The sequence below is a fragment of the Calypte anna genome, chromosome 11 (assembly GCF_003957555.1).
Source record: "Calypte anna isolate BGI_N300 chromosome 11, bCalAnn1_v1.p, whole genome shotgun sequence".
NCBI classification, from domain to species: domain Eukaryota; kingdom Metazoa; phylum Chordata; class Aves; order Apodiformes; family Trochilidae; genus Calypte; species Calypte anna.
The window spans coordinates 6,647,945-6,662,104 of NC_044257.1; the positions used below are offsets into that span (position 1 = coordinate 6,647,945).

Consider the following 14,160-nt stretch of genomic DNA (forward strand, 5'->3'; position numbering starts at 1 on the left):
CAGGGGTAAGTGGCAGGGCGCTCCGCCTCCTCAGCCGCCGCCGCCGCCGCCTGAGGTGCCCCCGGGGCCCGCAGCCGCCCGGGGAGGGCGGGACGCGCGCGCCCGCAGCGCCCCTCCTGCCCCCTGGCGGTGCCGGGGTCTCCTCAGAGGGCACTGGGGGGGTCGCGGGGCCCCGCCGCGCGCCCAACGGCCGCCGCTGGTCAGGCAGCCCCGGGGGGAGAGGGGCGGGAATCGCCTCAGCCCCGCATTGAAGGGGGGAAGAGTCCCGGCTGTGCTCCCCCTCAGGCTGGAGGGGCCCCGGGCAGGGTCTGTAACAGCCCTGTCCCCCACGGCTTGGGAGAGTTTAGGGGGGGGGGGGGGGCACCCATTATCCGTGCACCCCAGCCACCCATTTCCCACCAGAAAAACAAATAGCTGTTGGTATCCACAGTGGAGAGGGGCGGACACAAACTCTTGGCTGGGGACTCTAAAACAATGGAGGTTTACAACTAGTGGTTTAAAATCCGTCCAGCCACTGTTCAGGTGTTTTGGGAAGACAACTACCCGGCAGCCACGTTGCACCTCTGGAGACAAGAGACCTGTCCACAGGACATCACTGAGGCCTTTGTGTTGCATCAGTTTCCCGCTCCTCCACTTCTTCACTGATTTGGTGAGAGATTTTCACCAGGCTGGTAATGATTCCTCTGTGCGTCAAGCCTTGAACATCTGGCCACTAACTCAAACCAAACCTGGCTCTACCTCGCATAATCCTATCCAAAGATCATTTCAGGTAATCACAGATTAGAGAGAAATGCTGATTTACGTGGATTTTTGGATTAAGTTTATCTGGGGGAGATGTTATTCACAGGTGGCTGCACGCAGCCTGTGGCAGGCAGGCGTGTGCACAGCTACAACCACGCATGAGTCACCCACAGTCATATCGTTACTGCAGCAATACACGTGTAACTAAATACAGCAATTTTTATTTGTGTACTGCTAGCCAGCTGCTATTTTCTATATTCTGTAGGCCAGAGTTAAGTGCTTGAATTGACCTTCTTGGAGGGAGCAGCAGTCCAGTGCACACACAACAGAATGAAGCCCTCTGAGCAACTCTGTGAGGATTGGGAAAAAAGGAAATGTGCTTTCTGCCCAGCCATTAGGATGCTTTTGGGCTGTTAGGACCGGAAATCTTGAAAATAACTTGAATCCAGTTTCAACAATTTTAGACAAGCACATGAGGAGTACAGCTGGAGCTGAAGTGGTTGTGCACCTGAGGCACAGCACACAGCAGTGTCCTCACAGTGAGCGAGCTGGACTACGCTCCTCTGGACCCTGCCCTAACACACTTTTTTTTTATTCACAGTCTTGAGCAAGTTACTTAATCTTATCTAGGTCTTCCCATTCCTGTTTTGGACATGGTGTATCTGAAAAGCCCTAGGAAACTATTGGAGCATTGAGGTGAGAGCAGTACATAGGATATTAAGAGTTTTTCTTAGTGGAGAGGAGAAAAAAAGATCTTCCAGTCCAACAATTGTTAAAAAGAATTCCTGCCTTTACTGAAAACTGCATTACACAACAAGATATTAAAACTGCAGGAAGTAGAAAATACATTGTTCTGCTGAGATCATAAATGGAGTAGTTTCAGAACAGATGGATTCCATTTACTACTTCATCAAAATTTTGTGGACATTCAGAGCACACGGATTGCTTAACATCATTTCTGTATGCCCACAAATACTTGCTATCCTGGGCTAAGATCTAAAATTCCTGCATGATTCAATGTGAACAACATTGTAACATTTTTTCACTGGCAGGAGTTCCAGAGCACTCAAAGTGTTGTATGTACACAACTGTGCAGGTTTTCTTAAACTGTTGGTAATGACATTTGTAATAAAGACATTTGTAGTAAAATGGATGTGAAAGAAAAAAAAATCCAGTTAATTAGCTGCTGTATATGCAATGTATAGACTTCCTTTTTCTTTTTCTGTTGCTATTTCTCTCAAGTGCTGTTCAACTCAAGTACAGTCAGGGATGACTCACAACTCAGATGCTACCACCCCTTACTGGAGAGCACCTGCTACTGCTGGGAGCCCTGTGCATTTTGTCCAACCAAGTGAAAAGTTCTGTCTGTCCTGTGTGAGAAGAAGTAAGAGCACCTAACCTGTCAATTTCATTATTTACCTTTTAGCACCTATAGACTGATCTAAAATAAATTTCCTATGTGTATGAGATAACTGCAAATGTTTGATATTGTGAAAATGTAGCCCTTAATCAAAGGCCCATCTGAAATTCTGTTGTTCAAATTAGAATTAAGCAATCCCTAAGGTTTTAGTTGCTTCTGTGAAAGTGTTCTTCATAGACAATCATTATTATTTTTAAGCTCTTGCTTAGGTAAAAGTCTAGCAGCTCTACCATCATACATACATACTATATGTATAAAACCAGAGTATTAAACAGAGAAACCTAATGTTTTCAAAGACTGGATTGGAAGACTATTATCATAAACAATTTCAGATTTTTAGCTAAAATGAAATGCAACACTTAAACTGATAAAATCTAATATAAAAACTTGAAAAATCACTGCAATTTCATTATTTAATTTATTTGTAGGTAGGGTGTTCACACCAAGTCTACTGGCAGTGTCATTTACAAACTGAGTTAGAGCACTACAGAAATCTGGTTTGAACAATTCAGATGTGTGCTTCAGTGTAAATTGCAATCATACCCAATGCCATGAATCATTATGAAATAGGGAAAGATGACTTTTTAAAAGAAGCAGAAATAGAAAAACACAGTAATCATGAAGAATTATTCTCATGTGGGGGGTTACATCTTCCTCTTAGTGTGCTGAATCTGTGTTCAGTACATACATGCTTGTACTGTTCACAGGAGTAAAGGGGGTAACAGCATTAGGTCTCAGCAAGTTACTTCTGAATCATTTTATTTGGAAAATGTTTCAACATTCAGATTTTCAGTGGCTCCCATAAATGAGTCAGACAGGACTCAGAGTATGGTTCCTGACCAAATAAATATGTGAAAAAAGCAAATCAGAAATGTGGTTGTAAACTCAACATGTTCTTTTAGATCCTTAGGAATAATAAATTCCTTAGGAATTTAATATTCCATAATTATTTTGTGGGTTAAACATAATATAATCTTAAGTAGCAAAGTATATTAAGCAGTACTTTTAAAATTGGCAGGTAAACTTCTAAACATATTCAGTCCTCATAAATATTCCTTTGACATCCTACAATAGCATAGCAGGTAACATTTAGGAAAGCATGCTTTATCATGCTGCCTTTTTTCAGTTCCTCAAATATCCAGAAACAGTGACCAAAATGACATAAACTTCTGCTTTTCTTGGCTAGTTTCATCATTCTGTTTCAGAAAGCTGGAAGTGAAATCTGTCATTATGAACACTACATTAGCAAGAATTTAATAAAACAGTTGCCAATGTGCATATGCACACAAGACTCCCTGTGGCCACTGTTCAATTTAGAGAATGAGACAATTAAGTAAATTATTTGCTATTTCCTGTAAATTTGCAAGTTCAAAGATAACTAATAATAGAATAATCCCAAAGTGCTAGGCAGTATATGCTTAGGAAGGATGTAATAAGAAATTATTTTGAAGGACTTAAGAAGTCCCACTGCCTGCAGCTCCAGAGCCTGGGCTCAGAGGTTTTGTTTGACTTCTTGGATTAAGGATCAAAAAAAAAAGAAAAAAAAAAAACAAAACAGAAAAACCCTTCCTCTCCTTCTCATGCTCAAAATTCTTTTCCCAGAGCAAGAACACATATTTGCCTTGAAAAATCAGTGCCTGGTTAATTGCTTAAGCCTTTTACCTGTACTTGTGGGTGTGACTTGGACTGCACTAAAGGCTACAGTTTTCACTTCTTTTAAAATGTGTACTCAAGTTGACCTGTATTAAAATGGAACATTTTCTCCTAGAAATTTACTCTCAACAACGTCAAGCGACATAAGATCTGTTCTGTGACTTCCTAGAAAACTGTTATGATGGTCTTATTGATGGGTCACTTTCTTTTCATTAATTGGTAAGTTATGCAAGGGAAGAAAATAAAGGAGAGCCATTTCTCTGTAAGATACTGTAAGACTGCAGGTGGCATTTATAACAAAATGGAAGATATTATTGATTTAAAGAACACAGAAAAGAACAGATCATTTTATTTTCACAGTGAATTATGAAACTATTCAGCTAACTGTTTTCAATTTGCACTTCCAATATCTTTGAGTTAGTAGCCAGGAGGTCATATTGGAAAGTTAAGAAAAATACTTTGGAAAAATCAGTAAGAAACAAATGGACCATGTATATTAATAGGGAAAAACACTTACATAAGTAGGAATAAAACTCTAGAATAGAATCTGTTACAAAGTAATTTTAAAACTGTGCAGACAAACTTCATCTGGTTTAATCAACACAACCCGATTATATCAAAGCCAATGGAGTAAAAATTATTCATATTAATTGAGAATCTAACCTTTTGTATTTAGGCTTAAAAAAGTAGCTGACTTGTAGAACATTAGTTTATTTAAATTGTAATGGTCATTTTAAAAGAGACAATACAGAGCAAGAACAGAGCCCTCCATTCTCCTCTATGCTGCGAAGTGGACTACATTTTCCTCGAAGTAGCTGCTATTTTCCAACAAACCATTTTAATAATTATCCCAAAACTGAGAGGGACTAAAGATGGGAAATAGTTTAGTTTCTTACTGTGTTGAAACCACAGTGTTTTGCTGCAGCTGTGTGAAGATAGTGTCATGTATTGCACAGAAGACTTAAACCAAAAAACATCCTGGCACCACCAAACATGATGCTGCTATTAAATATGGGGGGAGGAAAGAGTCTGTCTCAACTCAGTGGGTCAAACACTGGACAACTGGTTAATCTAGCTTTTGAATATAAACATGGTCTCATTCCTGGAACCCCAACCTTGGAGGGGTCTGTGATACTGGAAGTCCCTCCTCACTCACCAGAAGCTGGAGCAAGGTGCCTAGCACCACCTTCTCTCTTCACCCATCCCACTCCAGGAAGCCACAACCTGTTGCACAGTTGCTCTGCTGATTGACACAGTTTCTGACACTTCGGCTGCATATAATTGTTGTCTTCTAAGCAAACTCTAGAACTAAACAAGTTATAAAATTCTAATCAATTCTAATCACTCTAAAGATGTATGTGCATTTGCTTTTGTCGAAAAATTTCATAGTATTTAAAGCTTTAAAAATCAAAAGATTGGGAAAAAAATAGATAAAAACCCAGGATACATTTGATCTCATTGAAATCAGGAGGAAAACTCCCCTTAAATTCAACAGAACAAGGCTCTTAGTGGTAATTCTCAGAGTAAGGCAAATGAGTAACCTCAAACTTGCAGCAGCGAAGCTATCTCCCCTTTGCAATAAAATCTAAGAATTGTATTGATACAGTAACATTAAAATTGTATTCAGACTGCATCTCCACTATTACAATGCATCACTAATAGAATTGAGCTGGGAAGTGATTGATTTCAGGCTTGCCTAGTGCTTTAGCATGTCCACATGATGGTGGTTTGGAGTGGTATTGTTATAATTTTGCCCTGTAGATAGACTGCTCAGCAGGGGAGAAACTTACCTGGATTCTAACATGACTGTATCAAAAATGGATACTTCTTTTTCTTTATCAGTGATCCATACAGCTCATAAAATGAGGTCTTAACTGATGACAGCAGTCAGCTAGGATACAGAACAGCTATGAAGAGATGAGGCACAAAGGTAGAAAAAGTGTTTAAAAATTGAAACAAAGATGAAAATACAAATGAAATTAAAATTTATAACTTGCTAAAAATTACATCAGAAAAGTAAATATCTAATTTATAGATTTATGTTCTTAGAGCACTGCACCAGCTCATCACAATTGTTGATCATAGCTTTCCCTTACTAAGCAGCACCAGAACATTCAGACTCTCCCAAATGTACAAATACTGCAACTACACCTCAAAGCTACTGTTTTGTTTTTGTGGATAGATTTTTAGGTCTAAATGTTGATAACTAGAAACATAAAAGTACAGAATACAGAAACTAAAGAACTAGCATTATTTTATGACTTATTAGTGTTTTCTATTGCTTTTACTACAAAACCACTCCTCTGAAGTTATCACTATAATCTAAAATACTACTTTATTCAACAGAAATAAAGTGCAGCATGTCATTTGAAGATTTAGGGGTCGGTTTGTTTGTTTTTTAAAAATCAGACACTCCATGCATGGTAAAGTTACCAGACCAGCACTCTCTGTAGCAGCAAAACTTGAATTCCTTCCCTTTTATGTTAATGCTTCAGCTTCCAGATTCCCAGCTTCTGTATTTGCCTATGCTCTCTGAGAAGTTTGTTCTGGTTTTGATAGACATTCATGTGACCTTGTTCTGAAGAATCTAGAAATACTTAGTTATTAACTGTATTTATATAAAAAACTGTGTAGGAGAGCAGGTCCAGCTCAGGAAGGGCTGGCCATGGTGGTCCCTGGCCCAATTTGCTGGAGGAGGCAAAGGCTGCCTGTCTGCATAGCTGCAGTGCCAGGGCAACACACTGCACCAGTTCTGCTTTCTAGTAGCAGGTACCACTCTCACCAGTCTTTGGCTTTTGACCCTATTAGTACTGTTTATATTTTTCTTAGGCAACAAAATTCAGTTTTCTCAGCTATAGTCTTAGAGGATAGGATCCTGTGGGATTCAGGATACCTAAGTGCAGGCAGTACGTTACTGCTACCTGAAGGTGCTAATTTCTGCATACAATTTCATTATAAAACTACTTTTTCTAGTTCAAAATGTCCCTCAGACATTGCACAAAATCAGTTCACTAGATGGCACACACCCCAATCTGAGACACTTGAAGTTTTCAGCAGACTGCTTTATTACGTTATCTTGATGGATAACAGCTGATATCAAAACACAGATTTAGTGAGATATGCTTAAAAATGCATAAAAATCTTATAGAAAAGATTACATTGGAAGTAATTCCTCCTTCGCACTGTCTAAAATTTAGACACAAAGAAGTAAACAAGCTAGCATTGAAGGAAGACAACATGAAACATTTCCACCTGCTGTTTGGTTAGCCATTGATTTTTCTGAGTGAGAATGATCTTCTCATAGTTACTGATTACCAGGCAACTACAAATGAGTTTGATTCAAGACCCACTATAGTGAAGAGGGGAAAAAAAAACCCCAAACCTCAAACCAAAAAATAACAATCCAGCCTTAATAGGTCCCCTTCTTATTGTAAGAATGAACAATAGCATTGTTTGGAAATAGGGCACAGAAGGAGGGAAACTCAAACAGCAACCATTAATGCCTACTTCACCTAAACCACATAATGTTACTGTTGTAAGAAAAATATTTCTTCATACTCCTGGTGCAACAATCTGTTGTACACAGACCAGCAAGGTGGATTTGTTTTTGGTTTTGTTTTGAGATCAGGTGTTGAGTTACACTGTCAGGAAGCATAAACAAGCAATATGACCCAGGTTTATCTTCAGATTTCACTGTCACCAGATCTGGTACAGTAAATGAACTTTAGACCTGGGAAAAAGCAGCTGAGAGCCCAGATTCCTTTCTCTAATGGCTATTCAGAAGCATTTGATTGCTTAACAATCTTTCAGCCCAAGAGTCAAACACTGCTTCTTATATAAGCAGAAGTAACTTTATATACCTGAACAAGAGCATTTCTTTTTCTTTTAAACAAGCAAAACACTTACCAAATCTGCACCCATGGTTCCTCAGACTTCCTCTACCATCACACAAATGCATTCTTTGTAAGCCAGCTCTCACATACAATCAAGTTAATTTCTTCTTCAGGTGTTTTGTACTACAGGAAATTAGGATTTCATTACACAGGATTAAAAAAAAAAAGAAAAAAAGTACAGCAGTGTAGCATCCAACTACAAGACTGTGAAGTAATTTGCACAGAAATTTGCTTCAAACATGGATGTGTAAGGGGCTAGGGGCACATATTCCTAATTTGGCTTGGTCAATTAATGAGATTTGTGGGGCTTTATTTTTCTTTTAAAAGCAACCATAGCACCAGGAAATACTATTTTTAAAGCACTATCAATCTCCATCCTCTTCTGCATCACTGTACTGTGGACTCGAAGTTAAAAAAGGATTAGGAGATCCAATTGGGCAGTTTTTAAAATATAAAGGGTGATCAAGGATTAAGACAACATCTTTTGAAGGACTCATAGCAGGACAGAGCAGAACCAAGCCATATCAGAATCAGTCTAACTGATGAAAAACACCTTTGCAGCTACTTAGACCTGCTGCATATTGTGTAACCTTCAAAATACTGTGACAGAGAGCTCAGGTCATTCAGTATCCATCAAGAAGGAACAAACTGAGCAAACTGACTCACCAGAAGCCTTGCAGCATGCCAGTGTTCACACCTCTGAAGCCAGAAAGATGGCATTCCTCCAAATGGCTTTAAGTGGGGGATCTCCAAGATTTCTTTGTCTTCCCTTCCTTGTGTACAAAAGTGATTTTTGGGACACCATCAGCTCTTACCAGTTAATTTACAGCAAATTAGTGTCCTTTTTTTTCCATACATATCCAAGTTCACTACTGGTTGAACTGTTACTGGTAGGAGCAAATGGAACAGGCAATTTTTAAGCTAGGTACTGCCAAAAGAGGGGCCTACTGAACTGCATGGCCAAGGTGTCCAACAAAGGCATGACACTTCTGTTAGATATTTTAAGACATGGTAAACTTGATTCTTAGAAAATAACTTTGTATTGTTAAGCAAAAGAATAAAGTTTCAGGAGCCAGCAAAATAAACACTACTTACTTCTTGCTCTTTGACAGCAGCTGGAATAATATAAATTTTTTGTTACAGCTTGATTATAGACAAATATACTCCCTTCTTGAGTAATTACATACTTTGTCATCTCCTACAGCTTTTACTCTTCAGTAAATAAAGTTGGAATTACACATTCAGTTTTAACATTTATCATGAGTTTTAACCTCCATTAAGACATCAAGTAACTGGCTACTTTTATTTACAACAAATTTTCAAGATGAGACTATGCTGTAATCAGTTGCACACGTTATATTTAGGATGCACCTATGATGGCTCCAGATCTAAAATGGGAAAGTACATTAAAAAAGTTACCACTGGGAAAAAAGTTACCATTGAAGAGTTGCCATTGCACTATTACTTATTTTCTAAAGTTCTAGAAAAACAAGTTTATTAAAAACACTTAAAAAACCTGAGCTGTAAATTCTGGGGAAGCTGCTCAGAACATGGAGGTCAGCAAACAGAATCACATCATATCTCTAAACAGGAAGATTTACTTACATTTCAGCTTCTTTTCTGCTACAAGGTAAAAAGACTGACAATTAATAAATAAATGCGTGCACAGCTTTTAACTATAAACACCACTTTGAGCTGCTCTTTAAGTAAAAAACCACTTAACAAATCAATCTAACATCAAGCACAAATATACAGAAATACTTATTTTTGTATTTCAGATGCTTTGTTGAAGACTACCAGCAGAAGGACTACAAGAACTTGCAGTATGTGCACATGTCCCTACTGAGTTATGCAAGGAAGAAAAATAACCATAGTTCAGAACACACTTCAGCAACACCAACCACGCTTCAGGAACTGCAGGAAACACTGTTTCTAGCTGCAGGTAACTCAAAGTAACTTTTGGGTATTTCCACACCACCGTCCTCTAAACAGCTGCCACTCTGCAACTGGTACAATACCCCAACCCAAGATCCGAGGCAAAGAAAATGGATCTTAGCACAAGTTTCCCATGTACAGGGCTGAGGAAAATTAGAGAAAAATAATATATTAAGAAGTCTTTGTATGTGTATATTCTTCCAGTTATTCACAGGAACATAGGCTGAAGCTTTTCTTCAGCTCTCCTGGAAGAAACAAGGCAGGCAAAGGCCACATGAACAAAGAAACTTCCAAATTCCAGGCAGAGGGGCCCAGCACTCAGCTGGAGAAGCAAACAGGTACTACAAAAACATGACAAAGTGCCTTGAGTACCCTGCTCTTTCCACAGCACTGTGAAGGGAAAAATAGGGTAAGTGTCAAGAATGGTGATAAACTGCAGTAGTTAGATTAAACATTTATTTTTCATATATTCACAAAATCTTCACAAAAGTATTGAAACTCAAAAAGGAATTAGACTTGAGTCAAATACAGAGATGAAATGTACAAGACAAATGAGCAGGCAAACTAAAAGGTCTTGAAAGTATTTTACTTCAGATTGAAAAACGAACAGTTCAACTGTTCTGTTTAAATAAAGATTTGCAAGATATACAGTATTTTATGAATACAATGCTGGTCATTTGAGGCAATGTAAAACACCTCAATTTTTCCTTCATGCTTTTTTTTTTTTGCCTTTTTTTTTTTTTTCCTTTTTTTTTTTTTGAAAGATACTGTTTACCAAAAAGAAACTTGAGCAGTCCAGGAAAAGCTATTTTCCATTAAATTTATGAAAACCATAAATTGAGGCAAACCTAAGATTCCCAATGGAATCAAGATTATCTTCCCGCTACCACCACCTTAAAATTATCACATGCTTATTGGAACACTAATATCTGCACCCTAAGAGTACATTTGCTTTCAAAGATGAGGGTGATTCTTTTAAAAACACTTCAGTGTGGTAAATGCGATACAGATCTTTGCTAGTACTAAGTTTTGGAACAGTTTTGCTAATAGCAGCTAACAATACTGGATTAATATAATTTATAAATAATTGTTCCCTAAGCGGTGAACGTAAGTCTACACATTCACAATAATCTAAAACAAAATAAATACTGTGATTATGCATAATGTGGTACAACTTTACTAGTTTCTAGGAACAAAAGCTCAACACCTTGTTGATAAATTATCTGATCAAAGTAAAATATGAATCTAAAAAAAACAACATTGTCAAATTAACATCACTTAAGCTTAGTGTTTGAGTAAATTTTATGACTGTCCATATTTTTGGAACATATATATATTTTCCGTTTTGAAGTAAAACACTTTAACACATTGAAAATGTTTGTTAATTTAAGTGATGATATTAGTTCAGGTCTTATTTTAGCATTATTTTACTTTAACGGGCACTAACGAGTGCAATGATCTTTAAAGGTCAGGTTGGTCTGTAGTATCCTGTAAATGTACACCAAAAAAAAGTTTCAAAAAGTTAACAGTACTTTTTATAAAAGCATCATCTCCACAACAGCTGCATTAAATACAGCCACATGAGCCAAATACAGATTTTCCACTTTAAAGAAATCAGTGAAAGTAAATGCCACTTTCTACCACTGAAGTGTCCCAACTCCTGTTCCAAGTTATGCCCATAAGTAATTAACACATTTAATTCCTATTCATGGCATCAAAATTTCTGCAATCCAGACTTGTAATGTGACTGAACCTGACAAGCGCAGAGTTTAAATAAAATGATAACTAGGTCAATGAAGAAATGGTATGAGATATGAAAGGTTTGGGTCTTTAAGGCAATACAAAATATAATTCATTATTTGAAGTTGTTTGGGTTTTTTTCTTTTTTCAAAATAACTAAGTGTAAATATAAAAATGCCTAATAGGGGAGTGAGAAAAAAATACTTTAATTGTAAAATTTACTTAAAGCTTCAACAGTTATCTCCTACAGGAGTTAGCAAAAATATAAAAGACAAAAAAACCCAGACCTGGAAGGGGGAGGGAAGGCACAAATAAAGAGGCATGGGATTAACACAGCCCAGGAATGCAAAGGTCTGTAACAAACTGAGTTTTGTTTTTCTTTTGTTTTTTAAAAACTGAAGAAAAAGAAGAAAATCACCACCAACAACCAAACAAAAAATCTCAAGTGGCTTTATATTTCTTTAAAAAAAAAAAACAAAACAGTTGGGGAGAGACCACTAAGGGGAGGGAAAGAGGGATTCAACTATAAAACCCTACTGCCTGAAATGATGGCACTCTAGAAAACAAGGTGAAGGTTACTTCTCCGAGATGACAAGCTCAAGGTCTACACAAAGTACACGTACACTTTACACAAATGAAAAACTTCATCTGCCACCATAAACCTTTCGTTCAGAGGAACAGCTATTGCAGATAAAATGTTCTATTAAATCTTTTAAATGCCAAAAACAGAAATTCTGAGCAGTATAACTAGTTATGACTTTTTATATGGATGTTAAGATGACAATTCAGATTATTTTCCAAACTAATCCTGAGAAAAATTTGTTTACAGTTTAAACAGTAATGTTATGTAAAAAGTATTAACAAATCCACTATTACAAATGTCAGTTTTCCTATATGGTCATCTATATATACACAATAAAATGGTAAGTATATGCAAAAATAATTAAAAAATCATGCACAAATTACTTTCACCTTAAAAGGCTGGGTTTCCCTCAAAATACAATTTTTTGCTTTTTATTTTTTCCTATTTTTTTGTTTTTTTATTTGTTTGTTATCACCCCCTAGACACACTGAGTACTACCTCTACAGGTCAGCATGAGCTGATGGGAAATACATTTATTTTACATTCAAGCTTTTATATCCTAAATGACCCTGTTGCAGCGTATGACTTATCGAATGATCAAATGAGCAGCCTTTTTCCTCTTTTTTCCCTAAAAAAAATATTTTAAATTTTTTCTTATTTTTCTTTTTTTTTCCTTTTTTTTTTTTTTTTTTTTTTTTTTTTTTTCAGTGATCAATCTTCATGATCCATTCCGTGGCGAGCTGGGAAAAAAAAATGCAGTTGCTAATCAATGTCTGAACAGTCTGAAGCTCTGGAAGAGATCCAAGGAGTCACTATCAAACTATCCTGTAGCATGAGATCATTGCACACAGAAGAACAGTCATAAAATAGGCAACTATCTACAAAGGTCTGAGAGGGCTGCATCCCTCTTGTGTTTCCTCTTTTTGCCGTGGAAGAACTGATGGTGTGATTTGCTGCCCTGATGCTGTTTGTTTGTGACTGAGGTACCGTGGCTTGAGTTTGTTGGACCTTGGAAGCCTTTGTTAGAAGAGCGAAATAACCGTGCAGATCCATGCTGTAAAAAGAAAGAGAATATGGTAAAACAGTGCAAAAAAGAAAAATAGAGTGGCAATTACACAACCCTACTTCTGGATAATGAAAACATGAGCTCATGGAAGTGTTGCACTTGAAAAAGCAGATCTGGCAAAAGAAGCTAAGCCACTGCTCAGGCAGCAGGACAGTACCATGAATCTTTCGTTTGAGTGGTTGCAAACAAATGTCACTCTCTAGACCCAAGCCCAGGTAAATCAAGAGACAAAAGCAGACCATTTTCAGTTTTGAGAAGGACACAATTGTTGAATCTCTCCCAATTTGCAACCATCAAAAACATGTTTTTGAGACCAGGACGAATTTTATACCACACCCTGCTACAGATGTAGAGTATCTCAGATTGTGCCTACCCACATACCAGCACCACAATTAGCTCTGCAGAACACCACACACATACATCCAAGGTATTTATTGTGCTGGTATATATCCAAGGCCTAGCTTGTAAACTGCTTCCTTACTACCTGAACATAGATGACCAGCAAGTAGAAGGTAGCAAGTCTTCAGAATTACTTTTCAGGAATGATATTGCAGAAGATTACAAACTACTTTTCATACATTACAGAAGTCCTGAATTTTGAAGAAGTAAAAAAATTCAGACTGTGCCTCTCCAAAGTATATTGCATACAGAAGCTTGTAATATTTCCAGGTTACTGAGTTGTCATTGAAACATTTCTCAACATGGGAAATCTCCTAAATGAATAAGCTCTGGTAGGTCTCATCATAAAGATGTTTTTCTTTAGAGGGAAATGAGAGGGAATGTCATGGATCAGAAAGGAATCTTCATCTCCCTTAATGAAAGACAGTTCAACAAGTACCAACAGTTATCAACAGCCAGTCATAGTTTTAAACATACGTTTTTGATAACTGTTTTTCACTACGTGTAGGCACATCCCATTAATTCTGAAATTTTGCAGTAGACTGGACTGCTTTTTGCAAAAAGGAAATGTGTGCAACCTAACTGTATAATTCTGGCAGAACTAGATTTCCAAAACAAATTCAATCAAATTTAACCTGTTTTGAGGCTGAGAAAGCCATTGTTGCAAACTAAACACAGAACCAGATTACTTCAGAGACAATCAGTGCTCAGAGATTTTCGTGGGGTAAAA

General features: G+C 37.5%; 1 protein-coding gene across 1 annotated transcript in view; it reads right to left on the minus strand.

Moving 5' to 3' along the window:
- Nucleotides 1–12,639: 12,639 nt before the first annotated feature.
- The window catches only part of TENT4B (terminal nucleotidyltransferase 4B), a 38,979-nt gene continuing 37,458 nt past the window's right edge, over nt 12,640–14,160 (minus strand). The window contains 1 exon segment of the mRNA XM_030457755.1: nt 12,640–13,019. Coding sequence (XP_030313615.1) covers nt 12,840–13,019 — 180 coding nt within the window. The 3' untranslated portion in view covers nt 12,640–12,839.